General features: G+C 44.6%; 2 protein-coding genes across 7 annotated transcripts in view; one reads left to right on the top strand and one right to left on the bottom strand.

Annotated features, from left to right (window-relative positions):
- The window catches only part of LOC113951997 (protein spire homolog 1-like), a 30,184-nt gene extending 21,834 nt beyond the window's left edge, over positions 1–8,350 (bottom strand). For 2 of the 4 annotated variants that reach the window (XR_003529345.1, XM_027653640.1), the window contains exons 1-7: positions 7,917–8,350; positions 7,038–7,069; positions 6,450–6,614; positions 5,583–5,708; positions 5,246–5,311; positions 2,196–2,357; positions 47–115 (exon numbers count right to left, since the gene is read on the bottom strand). Coding sequence is in view for 3 of the 4 variants with exons in the window: in XM_027653640.1 (XP_027509441.1) it covers positions 47–115; positions 2,196–2,357; positions 5,246–5,311; positions 5,583–5,708; positions 6,450–6,614; positions 7,038–7,069; positions 7,917–8,157 (861 nt within the window). In the remaining variant the exon portion in view is untranslated. The remainder of the gene's footprint in view (positions 1–46; positions 116–2,195; positions 2,358–5,245; positions 5,312–5,582; positions 5,709–6,449; positions 6,615–7,037; positions 7,070–7,916) is intronic. The other 2 variants (XM_027653638.1, XM_027653639.1) reach the window with 2 other exon arrangements.
- A 781-nt stretch (positions 8,351–9,131) lies between these two features.
- Positions 9,132–15,211, top strand: NEPRO (nucleolus and neural progenitor protein). Of its 3 annotated transcripts, XM_027653641.1 has the most exons (9): positions 9,439–9,586; positions 9,737–9,891; positions 10,489–10,565; positions 10,675–10,806; positions 11,154–11,231; positions 12,106–12,467; positions 13,164–13,225; positions 13,621–13,871; positions 14,323–15,211. In XM_027653641.1, exons 1-9 carry the CDS (start codon positions 9,442–9,444, stop codon positions 14,717–14,719), a joined length of 1,659 nt encoding a protein of 552 aa, XP_027509442.1. In that variant the 5' UTR covers positions 9,439–9,441; the 3' UTR covers positions 14,720–15,211. The 3 variants fall into 3 exon arrangements, with proteins under 3 accessions (XP_027509444.1, XP_027509442.1, XP_027509443.1); XM_027653643.1 differs by lacking the exons at positions 9,439–9,586; positions 9,737–9,891 and adding an exon at positions 9,132–9,283; XM_027653642.1 differs by lacking the exon at positions 9,737–9,891 and having other exon boundaries at positions 9,542–9,586.
- The last annotated feature ends 136 nt before the right edge of the window (positions 15,212–15,347 follow it).

Genomic DNA, 15,347 nt, shown 5'->3' with positions numbered 1-15,347 from the left:
AATTACCTTTTTTTGCTATCATCAGATGCAGCACTGGGTCACCTACCAGCTTTAGATGAGGCTTGGGAGCAGCTACATCAACTTTGGGGTCCTTGTGTTTTTGCTCAACGATCACCTGAAAGAGGAAAAACGATGCTTAAGAAATAGGTTTTTTTCTACAATAGTTCCTTCCTCCTGGTACACCTTGCCATTCAGTGGCACACTGAACAGTGCAGTCCAGGATTTGGCAATGGGGGAGGTGGGGATGGCATAAAAAAATGAGTTGGGAAGTGCAGAATGATGAGATTTACTTATGTGGGTTCTCAGTGGAGACAGATTTGCCAATGGCAAGCTAGAGGCAATCAGAAGTGCTGCACAGCCCTTAGAGGCTTCCAGCCCTAGCAGCTCATGAACTGCTCATGAAGATGCTGGAAAACACTGTATTCAGATTTTGATGTCAGGAGTGATCCTGATAAGCATCATCCTGTTCGTCAGTGAGAACTCAGCTCCAGGGAGGAGAGCAATGGAACGGGTTAACAGAACTGCAACAAAAACTGCAGCAGCAGGCAGCTGTATGCATAAGCTAGAGTCTCAGAGACTGGCTTACAGCCCTACATAAACTAGGAACAATAGCAAGATAGAATTGCAGGGCAGATATTCATGTGAGGCATCAAGCCCTGTGCTAGCTGCATAGGGGAGAACTGACAAAAAAGTCAACTGTACACGCATGTCTTTAGCTGCCTTGTTCATGTATTCTTATTTTGAGGTTATGGTGCCTGTGTGTACAACTTCAGAACATGTGAGAGTGCAGGTAGAACAACACTACAGCTTCCCACACTAGCTGTGCTTTCATTCATTTGCAAATTAGACCACTGTTTGCTAGAGAAGCTTTAAAATAGCTTTGCAGATGGGGAAATCCTAGTTTAAGAGCCTTCACAAAGACCTGTGCACTCTGCTTTCTTTGAGCATTTCTGTCTACTACTCTTCAAACATGTTTGTGCTTCTCCTCAAAAAGAAAAGTGTGAGGGGTTTTGTTGGGTTTGGTTTTGTTTTTTTAAAAGAAATAAAAAAAGAGAAAATCAAGTCCCAGATCATCCTGCCACCTTGAGTTATGGTTCTGTACTGCACAGTGCACTGATATACAGTACATTGCAAGGAACACAAATAGTTATGATGCACTGTCTCCTTTACACTACTATTCATTTATATATCAATAAAGATATTATCTCCAAAGAAATGACATAGCCTTACCTGGAGGCTGGAACCGCAGTCAAGCCAAGCAAGAGCTGGGGCTTTATGGAGGTGCATGGTTTAGCTGAAGCTTATAAACCTGCTGCACTCCAGCAGCACCAACAAAGAGGAAAAAAAAACCTGATGTCTAGTGTGGTAGGCAAAGTTTTCACTTTTTGTAATACTGGTTTTTATTACAAGAAGAGTTGTGTCTCATCTTCTGCCAAGACGTCTGTTTGCAAAGCATGCCAATGCCACAAAGCCTTATGCCAATGTTTTAGATCTGCTCATCATTCCCAGATCAAGCTGCAGCAAGCAAAGAGTATCTCGAGCCTTTAGAGACACCCCAGACATTCTTGTATCTGGTCATCTTCACCAACCAAGTGGTGAAGTTGGAAGTCACTGCCACTTGAGTCAGAACAGCATCTGGCCCTGGGAGGGCCTTAACTTTTTTTACCCTGACTGAACTCCTGCAGTAGCTCAAGTACACTGCCTAGAGGCCTCTGCCTGAGACTGAGCAAAGGATTGTCTCAAAACTGCTTTTGCATACACCCAGAACATCTGGGGCATCTGGGAAGGCAAGGAAACTAGCAAGAGATGCTGCCAAGCATAGCTCAGCTTAAGGAGCCTGGAAGGACATGAGTGTCCAAGGTGGAAAGCAGAAGCAGGCAAGAGTCTGTTCCATGAAACTGTTGTGTGCGGGGCAGCATAACTGCTCCAGGGAAAGGAGTGGCTGACCCCTGGAGGGAGAAGAGGTTTACTATTCAGCTTCATGAAACTGTGACTACTGCTGACTTAAAAAATTACTGGAAATGAAGCACTTGGGTAGAAAAATAGGGTGATCTAATGTTGAGTTGCAACTGAGAGGGATACCCAGACACTTCTGGACTTCGAAGTGCCCTTGAGAAAGGCAAGCTTTTGGAGAAGACGTCTCAACACATACTGCTCAGACATGAAGTAGAGCAGATGTTTTCCAAGCCACTCACCTTCCGTAGGGTGTATCTCTTGTGCTGAATATCATCCAAAAGCAATTCAAAGGGAGAGCGGATCCGTTCTTTCGGAGGCACACAACGCTGGGGTCGCTCACTGGCCTTGTGCAGCCTCACGCCAGCCTGCAGTTCACTGATGACACTGGGCCACAGGGATGCCTCGGAGAAACCAGGAAGGGCTAAGTCAATAGCTGGCTAGAACACACTGAGCAGCATCCCCTCCCTCCACTTAGAGGAGGGACACTTAGAAACTGAAGTTATTCAGAAATGCACAGTTGTGTCCTTAATATCTGCTTCTACTCACTTTCAGAGCAGGGTACAGTACCAGAGCAGAGAATTGCTTCTCTTTGCAGAGATTAATTTACAATGAGGAAACCAGGAGCTGGTTCACCAGGCTCATTCCCAAATTTTGTCATTAACTTTATGAATGTACTTCAGCAAAACACAGCTTTTGCTGCCAGGTAGCAAGACACATTTTCTTTCTGCAAGCACTCCAGGTGCCAGTGTTTTCATATTATTGAATCCTAGGAATCACTGTGAATGAAATCCCAAATCTCACCATTAAAATCCTCTAAATTTTCAGAAAACAAGGGTTGAAGTGTCCACAAACAAAGGATCTCATACTTCACAGAAGCATACATTAGCAGTCTCAGCCTGGAGACACAAGCTAAAAACTGACATCTGCTCATCCTCTCCCTGTATTAGTATCTGAGGATGCTCAGGCATGCAGTATAACCCAACAAAAACAGGATAAAAAATAATCAACTCAATAGCATGTTTAGACAACATTGTAATGGAAGTGCTAAATCAACAGCTTATCTGGATCCCAATGGCAAATTAAGCAAGAACAAGTGATTGTATTATAAACAGTGAAAGGGAAGCAAAACATTTCAGAAAATTGCCTCAAAACAAAGTTTCTGACTTAGACTCCTCTCCCTTTTCCACTTACAGCATCTTCTCTCAACTTATCCCTTCAGATATCTTGGTGTAATATCAGAAGAGTCTTATACAAGCTCTAACTGATGGCTGCCTTCAAGCAGAGAGATTTTTTGTTGGATTGTTTTAGCCTGGCTTTGGTACAGTCATACCTTAACTCCAGAGAACTAGAATTATCAAAGAGTGACCACATACAAGCCCTATCTCCTAGGTTATATTTAATATTGTGTGGGAGAAAGTCTCACACAAAAGTCTCTGGGCAAACTCATCAGTACTAGAGACTTTTGAAATAGCACTTTTTTTTTAAACTTTTGAAATAGCACCAAGATGTTTGCACTTCATAGAGTTGTATTTCACATGGTTATAGCACTTGACTGAAAAACATGACCTGAAGAGAGACTTCTGTACTGTAATATTGCCACATGAGTTTTGGGACAAGAATTGTCTTCAGCTGTCCATTTCAGAGCAACTTGCACACCCAAAACATTTTTCAGATGTTGGTGACATCATCATCACTCATACTTTTCTTCCCCTACTGACTGGATCATTGGGATCACCAATTATTCTACTTGGGCCATCCCATGTAGTGTTAAATACCACCTAAACTTCCCACACCTGTGCAATACAACACAAAAATGCTACAACACCGTAAATCCATTGCATTAAGTTCAACAGATGAGCAGTAAGACAGCTGTGTTTCTAACAGGTCTCATCTGCTTAGATTTCAAGGTGAATATCAACTTGTAACGTGTACAGATAAGCTCTGCTGAAACTGTACAACCCTGCATGCTGTCAGGCTGTGGTCTGCATTTCAGAAGACCTGTTTTGTAGCAGTCAACAAAAAAAGTGTGGCCCATAGAGAGCATTAGCTTCTTAGCACCACTCAAGGCATCAGCTCTGATCTGTGGGATCCCAGTGAAGTTAGCACCCTGGTTATTTTAAACTCAAGAGTTTTTCAGAGCGATGCAATCAGCTGGTGCTAAGGGACTTGGAAACTAGAGGCAGAGGATTTGCAAAAGGCGTCCAGCTTTCAGAATTCATGTCTCCTGAAGGAGCAGAGGCCAAATACACTGGCCTTCAGGCCACACAGCAAAGCCCTTGTATTTATTCATGTATTCCCTGCAGAAAAGAGCTATAGCAGTTGATGAGTTTGTGGTTCGAGATAGCTTGCCAGTTTATTTTAATAGATCACAAAATTGAGAATATGCCCAAACACACATTTCACAAACATTTTCATACGAATAGTTTGAGCATGCTTCAAAGCAAGTGCTATTTAGACAAAGGGAGCGAGTCCACAAGTCTCTTGGGGCTTGCTGTTTGCCTCCACAGACTCCAGACTACAGTGCATTTGTTTATGCTGGGCAGAGCTCCAGCCTGAAGGAAGAGCTATTTGTTTCTGATTGAGCTCTGACTTTGCAGGGCCTTGAAAAGAACAGAGTAAGTTGCTTTCTCTGCCCCAAACATACAGTCCAAGATCTATGGGAGGACAGAATGCAAAGACCAGAAAGGCAGTGAGCCCAATGTATAAGTGACATCTCCAGCCTCATCCCCCTTCGCCCCTTTGAGCTGCTGGAGCTGCCATAAAGATGGACAGCGCTACTGGCCTTCAGTCCCTGCCAGTCCTGAACCAACATAGACCCCACAAAGTAAAAGGGAAATAGTCCATCCCAGTACTACCAATAACAGAACAGTTTTCTGGGATTTTTCAGTCCAGCTACAAGAAAGGAACAGATTGCAGGTGTCAGTTCCTGCCAAGAGCTGGAGTTTGGGGCTCAGCTGCAGAAAGAAACAGCCTGAGTAATTGCTTGTGGACACTTACTCCAAAGACTGCCTCCAACTTCATTTTTAGAAGTGGTTTAAGTTGGACCACAAAGACAATATTTGTGTAGAATAAATGTCCACGTGAGGTTGACATATGAAATAGTTTAACTTCAAGTTCATTCTCCAGCTTGTTTTGCAGACAAGTCGTTAACTACTTAAGCTCCTGAAAAAACCTAAGCAGTTTAATATATTCAATCTCTACTTTTCATAGAAGAATCAGTGGGAAGCCTCAGAGAGCTAAGGCTGAAGAAAAAAAACCATGCCCATAATGAAGAAATTAAATCCCTTACGCCACAGTTTTTCTTCTTTTGAATGGGATTTTCCACCAAATCTTCCACATCCATTTTTCTCAGTCGCTGAGAAGCAAGCACATGAGGTCATTGCACTGTTCAGTATCTATCCAATATAAATTACTAATGTTTATCTGAAAAGCCTACAAACCCCAAACACCTAAACTTTTAAATGCTATAATAAGTAAAAAAGGTGCAGAGACAGAAGCCATTCCCATTGTGAAAACAGACCTTCACCTACATGCTCCACTTTCAGTGCAGTGGGAAGGTTACTTTAGAACCTGGTGGGTCTGTGAAGGTGGAGGGAATAGCAGCTAAGGGGTGATCCCAAATGTACCTCTTTGGAGGTCTGGATGATGGTCACAAGCTTTTGAAGTTCCATATATTCAGCAAACAGATTCCTACAGGTCATTTCATAATGTCTGCTAGCCTCAGAAGGCCTGGGCAAGTGCTCCTCACAGGCCTGAAAGAATTGCAGCTATTTAAAAGAGATCTTGAAATGAAAAAACAAAACACCATGGGAGGATGGAATAAAGCAAGATTCAGTTTCCTCAATCCATGGTTAAAAATCATCTTCCTCATTGCAGATACAGAGGAACAAAGAAGCAAAATGTCCAATCTTATATGTAAGATAATGTAAGTAACTGCATAATTTATGTATATTGTCTTCCATAGAGTGTGCTTTGAAATAAGTACCTGAAAGGGGAAGCCTGCAGTGCCGACAAAGCACAAAACCCCACAGCAGGTGGAGTCACTTACCCTGTTCTTTTCCCCTGCCCAGATCAGACAGAGGGATGGGAAGTTTCTCATACCTTTAAATTCTATTTGAGAGGAAAATACCTGTTTGAGTTCAGACATTGAAATCCCAGCCTTTGCAGAAACTTAATACTACAGACAAGTGACTTTTTTTCAATATCCATAGTCTTCTGGGTATTGAATTTGGAGACTATGTACAGAAGGACTTTGTAGACACAGCTGTGTGAGAGCCATGTGTAGTGTTCCTTCTTAATTCTTTTCCATGGGCACCTGCAAGTACCTAAGATGGTATTGCCTTTTCCCTGTGATGGGAAAGCCACATGCTCCCTCTATGTTCTCCAACAATCTACCCAGCTTTTACCCAGAAATGGTCTTGCCCCTTGGTTAACTGCACCGTTCCATCAGCTCCTCTAAAGTTGCTACATTTACTAAGTGGGAATAAGGAAACCTTGATAACATCCTGCAGGGTGAGTTCTGGTTTCATTGGCTCATCATCCAGTTTCAACATGAGGCACAGCAATTTCTCCAAAGGACCACTCAGTTGTCGCTCCAGCTGGCTGTCAATGCCCCAGTCCAGGGCTTCATAGATCACCACTCCCAAGTATTCCAACAGCTGCAGACACAGACCAAGGAAGCAATGCAGCACAAACTGGAGAATGTCACAGCTCTCAATTCCCAGCCATGCACGTACCCTCATCTGCCTCTGAGGGCTGAGCACATCTCTCAGGATGAGAGATATTCCCCATTTAAGTCGTTGTAAGATTTTATATGGCCTGAACTAGCACCCCTGAGTTATCATTATTAAGACAACAAGACTCTGGGCACAGTAGACAGCATCTGTGCACATTGTTTCCCACTCCCATTGCTTTCCTTGAGTTCAGTCTGAGCATTTTGTTTTCTTTTCCAGGTTGTAGGAGAAATACTCACAGGGCACAGCACCTTGATAGTTTCCAAAGACATCTATATCTCCTGAGCTGGCCTTTACTATAGCAGGATTCTATCTGCACACATAATGAAGGTAAAGAAACAAGCTTACCTTGTCCTCTGAATGCTGAATGCTGCCAATATCTGAAAGGGAAAAAAGAGGGTTGGAGGAGAAAGAAAACTGCTTAGGTATTTAGAACCCCTTTCAAGAGAGGGAAAGAGGAAGAATTCTTGATAATAAGGAAACTAACTCCTCTGACTAAAGTCAGTCCCACCTGGGGAAAGTAAGTCTATAATTGGGGAAATCCTTTGTTGCTAGAAAGCAACATGGGATGCTCTTCTTACTGTAAGCATTAGCCCCAAACTAATGGCTGCTGCAAGTTTTTTCCCTTTTTTGTTGTTGTTGTTGTCTGCTAATTGATATCTAACCATAAGGAAGGCATGGGATCTTTGTCTTTATTGTTAATGACCCACTCTAATCCCTGAAGAGTTAGCCTAGCACTGACCTCTGCAGCAGCCCCACCAAGCCATACATAACACAGACTTGTTGCCACTTGCTGGCTACACAGTGACAGAAAAAGGGAAACTGCAATCATAAATCCATTGTGAAAGTTACCATAACAAAGGTAAGAAGATGAAGACTGGAAGATGAACAGAGCAGGACATATAATAAAGCTTCAGATTATTTACTTCAAATAAAGTAAGTGGTGGAAAGCTTTTATCCCAGCTATTTCCTGGAACCAAATGACTCGACAGAGCAAACTAGAGAAATTAGTAGGTCATATATCTGTATTACTATTCATCTACAGTCCTCTGAAATAAAGTATAGGCAGGAGAATAGCTTCATGACAATATACAGAGACAGGAGAGGGGAAAAAACCCAAACAAAACCAACAAAAAAAAACAGAGGAAAAGAAAATTTCCCTACTTTGTCCCATTTCAGCCTGTTAAAGGAACAACCCTTGGCATCTGCAGCTACCTGTGTTCTTACCAGACTTGTGGTAGACCTTGAAGGAAGCAGTACCATCAGCATGGATCAAGACGCTCCCACAACCTTTTATGAATACAGAATGGAGTGATGGGCACAGCTCCTGAGCCAACTGCTCCATTTTACAGCAACACTGAAAGCAGATAGCCCAGGCTTGCTCCTCACTTATAGGATGTTCAAAACACCTCAGAAGCTCAGCTAGAGAGACCTTTGTGATCCTCTGTTCACACTTCAGAGATTCCATTTTTACTTTCACCTTCACTCTTAGTCTATGAAGCCTAACACTCCTCTTTCCAGGCCAGGCAAGTGCTCACAGCAGCCTTTTGTCAGCTCTGCCTCTTGGTTTGCTCTTATCTCTCTTCCCTACAGGTGCAACCATTAATGCCAATCTTTGCTCTATCTTTTTAAAAGGACATCACTTTAATCTGTATTTGTACAAGATTCCTTAAAAGAAAATAGAAAGTATACAACAAAATGGAATCAAGAGAAGATAAGACTATACAAAAAATTGTGCCCAATTTAGCTCCATTGTTCCCAACAAATATTTGAATTTGAATACCAGTGTTAGCAGTTAGGAGATTTCAACTACAGGCAGAAAGGGAAAGAGGCAGGAAACAATGTCTTATACTTGGGGGAGGAGAACTCATTGAAGACCACAAAAATTGGATCCATTTGGTAGGAAACTATTCTAACAACACTAATAAATGGCAGCAATCAATTCCATGGGACACCTGCATTCACCACAGGCCCCACTTCTGCCTGGCCTTGGCCCTTTGTCCCTGCCATGGCAAATCCCAGGAGCTGGACAAATGCATGCAGGGACCAGGATGGCCAGGTGGGCACCTGGGGTAGGGGCAGCAAGGCCTGTCCTTGTTCAGAGTGTTGATATCACAGAATCACACAATCAGTTGAGTTGGAAAAGACCTCTGAGATCATCAAGTCCAACCTTTGACTGACCACCACCAAGTCTACTAGACTGTGGCACTAAGTGCCATGTCCAGTCTTTCCTTAAACACCTCCAGGGTCTGTGACTCCACCACCTCCCTGGGCAGCCCATTCCAATGTCTATTCACCCTTCTTGTGAAAAAATTCCTCATTATGTTCAACCTAAACCTCCCCTGACACAGCTTAAGACTGTGTCCTCACATCCGGATAGGAATTGCTACTGGTGTGAAGCCGATCTCCCAGATTTTTTTGCACTTCAAGGTGTGTGTGTGTCACAGGGGAGGGCGCAGTTGCAGGGCCCGTGACTGGGGTCACCCCCGGGCTCTCGGGCAACGCGTCACGGAGGAGCTCAGCGGCTGCTGCGCTGGCTATCGACAGCCCCAGCCCCCGAGGCTGACACTGAAGAATTGCGAGGTTTGGAAAGTGTGAGTAACACTTCTTCTCGCTTACGACATTTGGGAAGGCAGCGCACCACCGCCAGGCCCTTGGCTCTGTCTCGCTCCCGCGGCCTGACTTGGTCCAGCCCGCGGCCCTCCCCCGGCCCGGCTGGGATGGTCCCGCCCAGGCCGTGCGCGGCGGGAACATGGCGGCGCCCAGGGCGGCGTGGGCTGTGCCGTGGGACCGGCGGGATGTGCCGTGCAACCGGCTGGACGCGCCGTGGAACCGGCTGGACGTGCCCTGGCCCACGAGCAGCGCCACGGTGACGCTGGCGGCCCAACACCCCGCAGGTCCCGGCCCTGTGCCGTGAGGGGCTGGGGGGCGTTTGAAGGCGCTGCCGGGCGCTTGCGGGTGGGCGGGCGGACGGGCGGTGGGGGCCGGGGGCGCGGGGGGCCGGGGTGACGGCGGGCGCTGAGGCCGTGTCCGGCTCCCCCCCGCAGTGGGACGGCTGTCGGTGCTGCGGCGGCGGTGCGACACGGCCGGGAGGCGGCTGTCGGGGCCCGGCCTGGCCGCCGAGGGACGCGTCGTGCGCGCCCTGCTCTACGCGTTCCACAGCAGGCTGCTCCGGCACCGCCCCTACCTCGCCCTGCAGCAGGTGAGCGACCGCTCTGTGCAGCCAGTGCCATTTCCACTTTTCCACGCATATGTGGTGTCTTGTGCTCACGCTGAGACCTGAAGGAGCTACAGTTACATACCTTTGAATGCAGGAGTAATACAGAGGCTTCGTTCTCAATTAATTGTAATGGGGGGGGGGGGGGGGGGAAAAGTCCAAACCTGCCCTTTTAGATATTTTTTGGTTTAGCATGAAAAGTAAACTTCTTACCGATTTTCCAGGAAAGGGATTGTCAGTACCTTCAAATAATTGTTTTGAAACAGAGCAGGAATGGTGCTTACCTTCTTGATTTGTTCATGTGTTTTCGTTCTTGACAGAAAACCAAAGGTAATTGTATACAGCAGGGGAAACCATGCAGCACCAATTAACCATGACCTACTGCAGTCCTTAATTCCGTTTTTACAGTAGAGTGATGAAGGGCAGATATAGGAATATCCCAGAACGTTTCATAACACAAACCTGCTGTTTGTGCTGCTACACTGGTAAAGGGAAGGTGTAGTTTAACATAGTGATGGTTCTTAGACCAAGGCACTGCCAGACTCTCAAAATACCAGTCAAAAGAGTTTTCTTTTTTTCTAGGTAGAACAATGTTTGAAGCGACTATGGAAAATGAATTTGGTGGGCTGCCTTGAAACTCTGGTAGAACTGATTCCTAAGTAAGTGTCATGATTCTATATTTTATACCATCCATTAACTCAATCTGAAGAGCTAAAGGGGGGGGGGCTGCTAGATCGTAACCATCTTCTCATCCTTGTATCAACGTAGGAAAGATACATCTGAAGCCCATGCAGAGTGCTTGGTTCCCAGCCAGCCCATGCTGGAAACAGTGGCTCTGAAGGTATTGGGAGGCTGCAAGCTCATACTGCGTCTATTGGACTGTTGCAGTAAAACTTTTCTGTATCCTTTTTTCATGGTAAAAATATTTTTACAGTTCACTAGTTGCACCTCATGACATCCAAACCTAGGTCTGCTGGAGGCCCTGTATTGCTAGTGGACTCAACTGTGGAATTCATACGTGCAGCTTGAAGCTTGTTTGATAGCCAAACACCTTATTTTCAAGTTATTATGTAGGAACCTCAGACTGTTGGCTGGCTGCTGTTCTGGCCTTGAGCAATTCAAAATTTGGATACTCATCTCCCAAATTATTACAGGGTATCGCCTTGCGAATTGCCTCTAGTTGGTGTGTTCAGCAAGTCTCATTACATGCTGTTTGCTTTTTTATCCTTAACTGCTGTAATCTTCAGCTTGTCCATTAAACATCTCTGCTCGAAGGAATTCATACTTCTGAACACGGTGGCTTTGGGGCTGTTGAGCCGGCTATGGTTTGTGTGTTCAAAAGTTGTTGTTTGTTGTCTGTCTGTCTGTTTGATGTGCCTGTCAGGGATAAGGGCTTGTAATTAGGCCTTGCTGCTAAGTGAGCTTTATTCAGTTGGGAGGAGGAGGAGAGGGTGTCCCTCCATTCTTTTGGACTTGATTGTAGCACATGAAGAGTTGTACAAGTGGAGAGAGACTTCTTACATGCTGTTATGGAAGGCTTTGTTCTTGGCTCATAGCAAACTTTATGTAGCACTAATGAAATCACAGTGTTAGTGCCAGCCTGACACAAACACTGACACCTGGTACTCTGTGCAGCAAGCAGTAAGTCCTGCCTCCTGCTGAAATGGAAAGGCTGGGATAAACATGTTCTATAACACTGCTGAGTTTTCCAGGGAAATTGGTGTTCTGGTCTCTCTCAGTACAGGAAAATCACATCATTGTGTAGAAGAACTCAGTAAAATGTTCTGTGGCACAAGAAATCTGTCCCTCCAGGAAACATAGAGCAGGCAATTGTATGGCATCAGCCTGAGTTGGTACAGAGTGCTTTTGGGGGAATAACACATGGCAAATGATTTGGATGTGACCTGAGAACCTGATGAGTCCCAGGTGTGGCACACTGCAAAACTCTAGGGAAGCAGAGGGGCTCCTGATTGGGAATTTACTAGTCAAGTCACTCCTACATTCTGATCCTTAATGGTTCCTTAAGGCTCAGACTTAAGGAAAGCAGGGTGATGGAGTGTAAAAAGCTAAGCTTGCACTGAGGGAAAACAGGGAAAGGGCAGCTTGGAATCTCTTTTGTTTGAGATTAAGGTAGCTGTTCAGTGGGCATAAAGTTTTCTTAGAGAAGACTCCGTACCTTTTTGTCTTTTCTCTCTTCAGGATTCAGTACAGGTGTGTATTGCAGACCCTCATGTCCTTGTATGACGTCTTGTCAACAACACTTCAGCTGGTATCTGAGACCCAACAGATGCCTTATATCAAGGGGTTTACCTTCCCTTCTGATATCAGTAACTTCCTTGGAATTAAGCTATCTTCTGAGGTGAAGAAGCAAAAGGCTAAAATGCTTACAACAAAAAAATCTACCAGCTGGCTGAAGAAGCTCTTCCCAACAATGGCAGAGGCAGTATCAGAGGTTGGAAAAAAGAGAAATTTTGTGACCTGTACGAGTGATGTGACAAACCAGAGCATCCCGTGCCCCATGGATATCGGAGAGACAGTTCTGGTGCCCAGAGCCAGCAGAGGTAAAGCCTTGTGCCACAGTGCAAATGGTTTCTGACATCTCAGAGACTGACCACAGCTTCTGTCCAACAGAGCCAAGCACTTTTACCACAGAGTGTGGTTCCAGTACAAGCTCCCCTCTCCTGTCCTTGGGAGAAGAGAATGCTGCATGTACCTTGCCTTTATAAAGCTGTGGGTAATGTCAGCATTGTGATTTTTTTGGAGGGTTTGTTTTAAAGAGGATACAGCCTGGAGAGAAGCAGATAATGAATGCAGTATCCAGGTCCTGAAAATAGTTATTTTTACTTTCCTCCTTCTGCATAGATAAGGATAGTGAGAAGCTAAGAACACTGTCTGCATTCCATACAAGAGTAGGCAAGGCTATAAGTACAGGATGCAGGTATCCTGTGCTTGCTGGTTCTGGACTGTGCCCAAGACTTTCTCTGTACTCGGGGCTATGGCCAGTGACTGCAGGCATCCAGGTGTTTGTGTGAAGCTTTTACCCATTAAGTTCTTTGCAGCCATCTGTAAATCTCTGCATCCTCTTCATCCCTTGCCAGCTGCAATGCAAGATGAGTGTAGTCCCCTTGAGCTGCCTGGAAATGCTGAGTACAGGTGTGAACCTGCTGAGAGCTCAGCGTGGCAAAGCACTACAGCATCTCTGTGCAAAGACGTAAAACTATCTCAACATTGTAATGGGGAAATCTCTCTCTCTATAGGGAAGCACCTTGGGATTGATGTGAAGAGCTTGCTTAAGCCATCCAGACATGCAGCACAAGAGGTTTGTAGGGTATTTTTTTACACATTTTTAAGTTTTACAGACCCTAACACAATATCCCTGATTGAAAACATCCCCTTTCCCTGCCTTATTTTTGCTTGTCTGACAACCCAAGTTAGTGTGGAAGCTTTGCACAGAAAATCGCTACTCATTTCTGCTTAGGAATTTGAGCATTTCTTGGTTTGTCAAGTGAACTGACCAGAGAGCTCAGTAGTAGACAGGAATACAAATTCTAATTATCTTCTTTTTTGTATTCCACAAAACAAGAGCGCTCTTTCTCTTTCTTCTTGGGAAATAAGGAATGTTCTCACAAAATCTTCAGTACTCTGCTCCCCTCCACCAGAAAGGACCAGGCACATAATCTTTTTAAAAGACTAATATTTCTGTTATTGTTTCAGGGTATAAACATGGCATCAACACCTTTTAAAGCAAAGTTGGCACCACTTTCCTCTCGTGTAGCAAAGTCACAGCATACTGAATCTCTTGTACAGATGGTCCAAACAGCTGCATCATTTGGGGAGCTGTCAGAGGCACTCAGGAAAGCTATTCTGTGGTGCAAAAACAATAAATTCAAATCAGAAGCTTATTTTCTGCGTAACAAGTTGTTGAAAACCAACCGGCTGCACCACGTGGAAGCTCAAGGATGCAGGTAGTTTTTGCATGGGTGTGGGATTTCTCGATGTCACACTTCACATTTTAATATATATATTTCTACAGTATAGTGAAACACAGTGGTCTAAGCCATTCTTTTTAAACTCGGGATCACTAGTTCAGGTTACTGGATGCTCTGACATGAGCATTCTGTTTAACATCAGTCACTTGTGAAAGGATCTAAAAGGCTAACAAATGCATAAATACATAACAAATGCAACTTAAATCATCTGCATGTTTAATGGTAACAGTTGTATGATGCATGGGTTGTCTTTCTTCAGATTGCCCTGAGTACTATTACAGTAGTGCTACATAGAAGGTGCTGTTATGTTTCCTTGGTATGACAAGGAAAATCATAAAGGCTAATAACCAAATCTCTCCAAACTCCAAATGAAGTAAGACTTCAGTATCTGATAAAGTTATGTTTTGTGCACCTTCCTCCTTTTAAGCTTGAAGAAAAAACTGCGCTGTGTCAAAACATCTGTCCGTAAATACCTCCTGTATGGGTCCCAACACACACGCTGGCCAAGGCGGTACCTCGGGGCATGGCTCTGTCCAAGGAGGATCAAATCGTCTGCACGCTTGCAGAGAGCTCTGAAGACTGTTCAGCAAAAGCCTTCTGAACTTTCTGGGGTCTGTGAGACAAGTGCATCACTCATCCTCCCCGCCTACCAGGATGGACCTCTGAGTCAAGAAGAACGTTCTGATGCTGATACAGCCCACGTCAGACTAAGCACAGCAGGGACCCCTAAGCAGCTGCTGCTTGAAGGAAGCCCCGGCCCTGTGTGGAAAGAATCTACTGAGAACATGGATATTGATTCTATTTTTGCAGCAATAGGTGTCTGACCCTGGATTGAAGGAAGTAATTTCAATTATTTTATTGTTTTTTAAAGTAAAACCATCTGAACTCTAATGGTGTCTCAGTAACTCAAATCCTGAATTCTGCTAAGAAAGTAGCAACCGTTTTTTTGTTTTTGTAAAACAGCTTTTTTTAATGAGTGTTTTTTTTATATTTTAAGGGTGTTCCAAACAGCTGAATAGTCTTCATCCTTTTACCTGGCCTTGTCCAGGAGCAGCCTCTTTGTTACCCTCACTCAGTGACCCTTCCCTATTGCTCGACCACATGTTAAGTGCTGCTGTCAAATCCACAGTGCAGTTAGTTACCATCCACAGCAGAAGGCTGCAGCTGATCACTTACTGCTGCTTAGGACAAAAGACTTGCAGACACTTTTCCAAGTCCTACACCCTTCTTTCTGTGCTGCTTGTAGAGGGGACAGCCTTGACAATCCAGTAGTATTGCTGTTTTAGGATTTGTTGCTTTTGTCCTGAAATGAGGAGTTAGCTGAACCTACTGCTTTTCCAGAAATAGGGGAAAGCACAGTCTGGCCTGCAACAGTAAACTCCTGACTGATGAACACATTTCTCACTGTCCCAAAATCTTTTTAATATACGTGCAATTTTTGTCTGCTTGGCA

This window comes from Corapipo altera, unplaced genomic scaffold (genome assembly GCF_003945725.1).
Source record: "Corapipo altera isolate COAL_440 unplaced genomic scaffold, ASM394572v1 61, whole genome shotgun sequence".
In the NCBI taxonomy this organism is placed as follows: Eukaryota; Metazoa; Chordata; class Aves; order Passeriformes; family Pipridae; genus Corapipo; species Corapipo altera.
This window is presented reverse-complemented; position numbering and strand designations above follow the sequence as displayed.